A 2,206-nucleotide genomic window follows, 5' to 3' on the forward strand; every position below is an offset into this window, starting at 1 on the left:
TGAGTTGTGGGTGTGCAAAACCAGTTCTGCATTGCAGAAATTGGCACATTGAAAACTTGTAGCTACAGTAAAACCCCATTTACTGTTGGGCCAAGAAGGTCTTAAAGTCATTAGTTAAAATATATAAAAACCCCAAATCAACACACAACTTGCTAATCTTTTAAAGACTTTAATTGGCACTTTTTGCCACTCACAACACATCACTCAGCAATCACAATGGGGCCAATGGTTGCTCTTCCTTCTGATACCAGGCCTAGAAGGACAAAAAAAAAAAAAAAAATTTGTATATGTATATGTATATGTATATAAATAATGTGTGAAAAAAAAAAAAAAAAAAAAAAAAAGCAGCATTAAGATGCAAGGCACAGGTTACCAGAATCAGATAGTGATCGTCCTTTCCTGCTGACACCACATGTGGAATCACAGCACATGCACATCTGGTCATTGTCATCTAAAGAAGTCCATCTGTTAAGGACAAACAAAACTGGTTAACCACTTTGAATACCTCATGACTCAAATCAAAATATAGTTTAAAGTACCCATTAGTGAAGGAGCAAGCCTTGCTCTCTGGACTTGTGGGGGTTGCGGCCCTGACAGCCTTTAGAGCACAGGTGATATACACCTACAGAAGAGGACACATGATCAATAAAAACTCTCCCACAGAACTGCAAACCAAATTACATACCAAGCCACTATCATCTTGCTGAAACCTGAAGGCCTCTAACTGAAAATGCAGCTTGTCATTCTAAACCCGACACATGAAGCTGGAAGTGGAGCCTGTAAGCTTTGCATCTTACCATACACCTGGAGAGAGAAAAAAATAAATAAAAACCCCACCCACAAAAACATGAAATGCTTTAGGCTCGGTTTCCAACATGGGATTTAAAGGAAATTCTTCACTAACCCATGGTTCTCAATAAAGGAATATCTTGGCAAGGTATTCACATCAGGGGTCGCAGTAGCAACACAGCTTTCCACAAATATACGCAGAGGAACATGGTTGTACTGTTTTACTGAAGCTTCGATGTTTAAGAACTGCCCTAGGAAGTACTGATTAGATGGCCTCTCAAACATCCAGTCATCTGAAATGAAAATGTCATGTTAACAACACTTACTAGACATGGCTAAAAGTGTAACACTTAAACGCATATTACCTGTACAGAGCCGGATTAACGCAAAGGCAAACTAGGCACGTGCCTAGGGCCCGACTGGCGGGATGGGGCCCAGACAGAGGGACTAAAAAATAAAAAATAAAATAAAATGTACAAATGTCTATCTACAATTTATTTAAATATTTATTAATTAACTAAAAATAGTGACGATGTTTATCTTAACCATAGACTGTTAGCCTGAATTACGTCACATTAACGCCAGCCCATGACTGTATATATCAGTGATGCGCGGGTCAATGTATGAACAACACGAACCCGACCGACGTTTTCAACTAACCCTCCCGCAAAAAAAAAAAAAAAAAAAAAAAAAAAAAAGAAAATATTGTACCCGACCCGCTTCCTCAGCCGCATGTTTAATATTTGCGACTGACAGCAGCGATTATATGCGGCTATGCGGTGGAGATGCGTTCACTGTCAAACATCATTCGGCATTAATTAGGTAATTTTGTCAAAAGAAATGTTCTTGATTACAAGAAAATTTATTGATGAAATTATTTATTTTGTCTTTCCTTTATACAGATTTAAATAGTTTCATTTTCGAAGTACTCTAAATTATGTCAGTGATTCTCCGATGTTAAATATGATCAAGAATTATTTTATTTCGATCTACAGTGTAATAAAAGTTAAGAAAAAGATTAGCCTATAGCCCTAAATATATATAGACTACAAGCTAATTCCTTTTTCTTAATTTTAACTTTTTCTAAAAATTATCAAGAATATTAAATCAACTTAATAGGCTAGGTTAACAAATTTTCTTATACAAACATGAGTCCACTTCAAAACGAAGTTTTCATATATAAATTCAGGTGACACGAATATGACAAAATAATATATATATATATATATATATATATATATATATATATATATATATATATATATATATATATATATATATATATATATATAAATAATTGTATAGCTATAATAGTTGTATCAAGTGAATAAGGAAATTATAGTGCCTTGAATTTATTAAGTAATGTTTCATTTTGTTCGTTTCACTCTCTGGAAATGTAAAAAAAAAATACTGTTTT

The 2,206-nt window shown here is 34.2% G+C and overlaps 1 protein-coding gene across 1 annotated transcript in view; it reads right to left on the minus strand.

The window, feature by feature from the left end:
- Positions 1 to 200: 200 nt before the first annotated feature.
- LOC141348424 (zona pellucida sperm-binding protein 3-like) overlaps positions 201 to 2,206 on the minus strand; it is a gene marked incomplete at its 5' end in the record, with an annotated part of 15,754 nt that continues 13,748 nt past the window's right edge. The window contains 2 exons of the mRNA XM_073852734.1: positions 201 to 253; positions 374 to 465. Of these exons, the coding sequence (XP_073708835.1) occupies positions 201 to 253; positions 374 to 465 (145 nt within the window). The remainder of the gene's footprint in view (positions 254 to 373; positions 466 to 2,206) is intronic.

This window comes from Garra rufa, chromosome 13, assembly GCF_049309525.1.
Source record: "Garra rufa chromosome 13, GarRuf1.0, whole genome shotgun sequence".
NCBI classification, from domain to species: domain Eukaryota; kingdom Metazoa; phylum Chordata; class Actinopteri; order Cypriniformes; family Cyprinidae; genus Garra; species Garra rufa.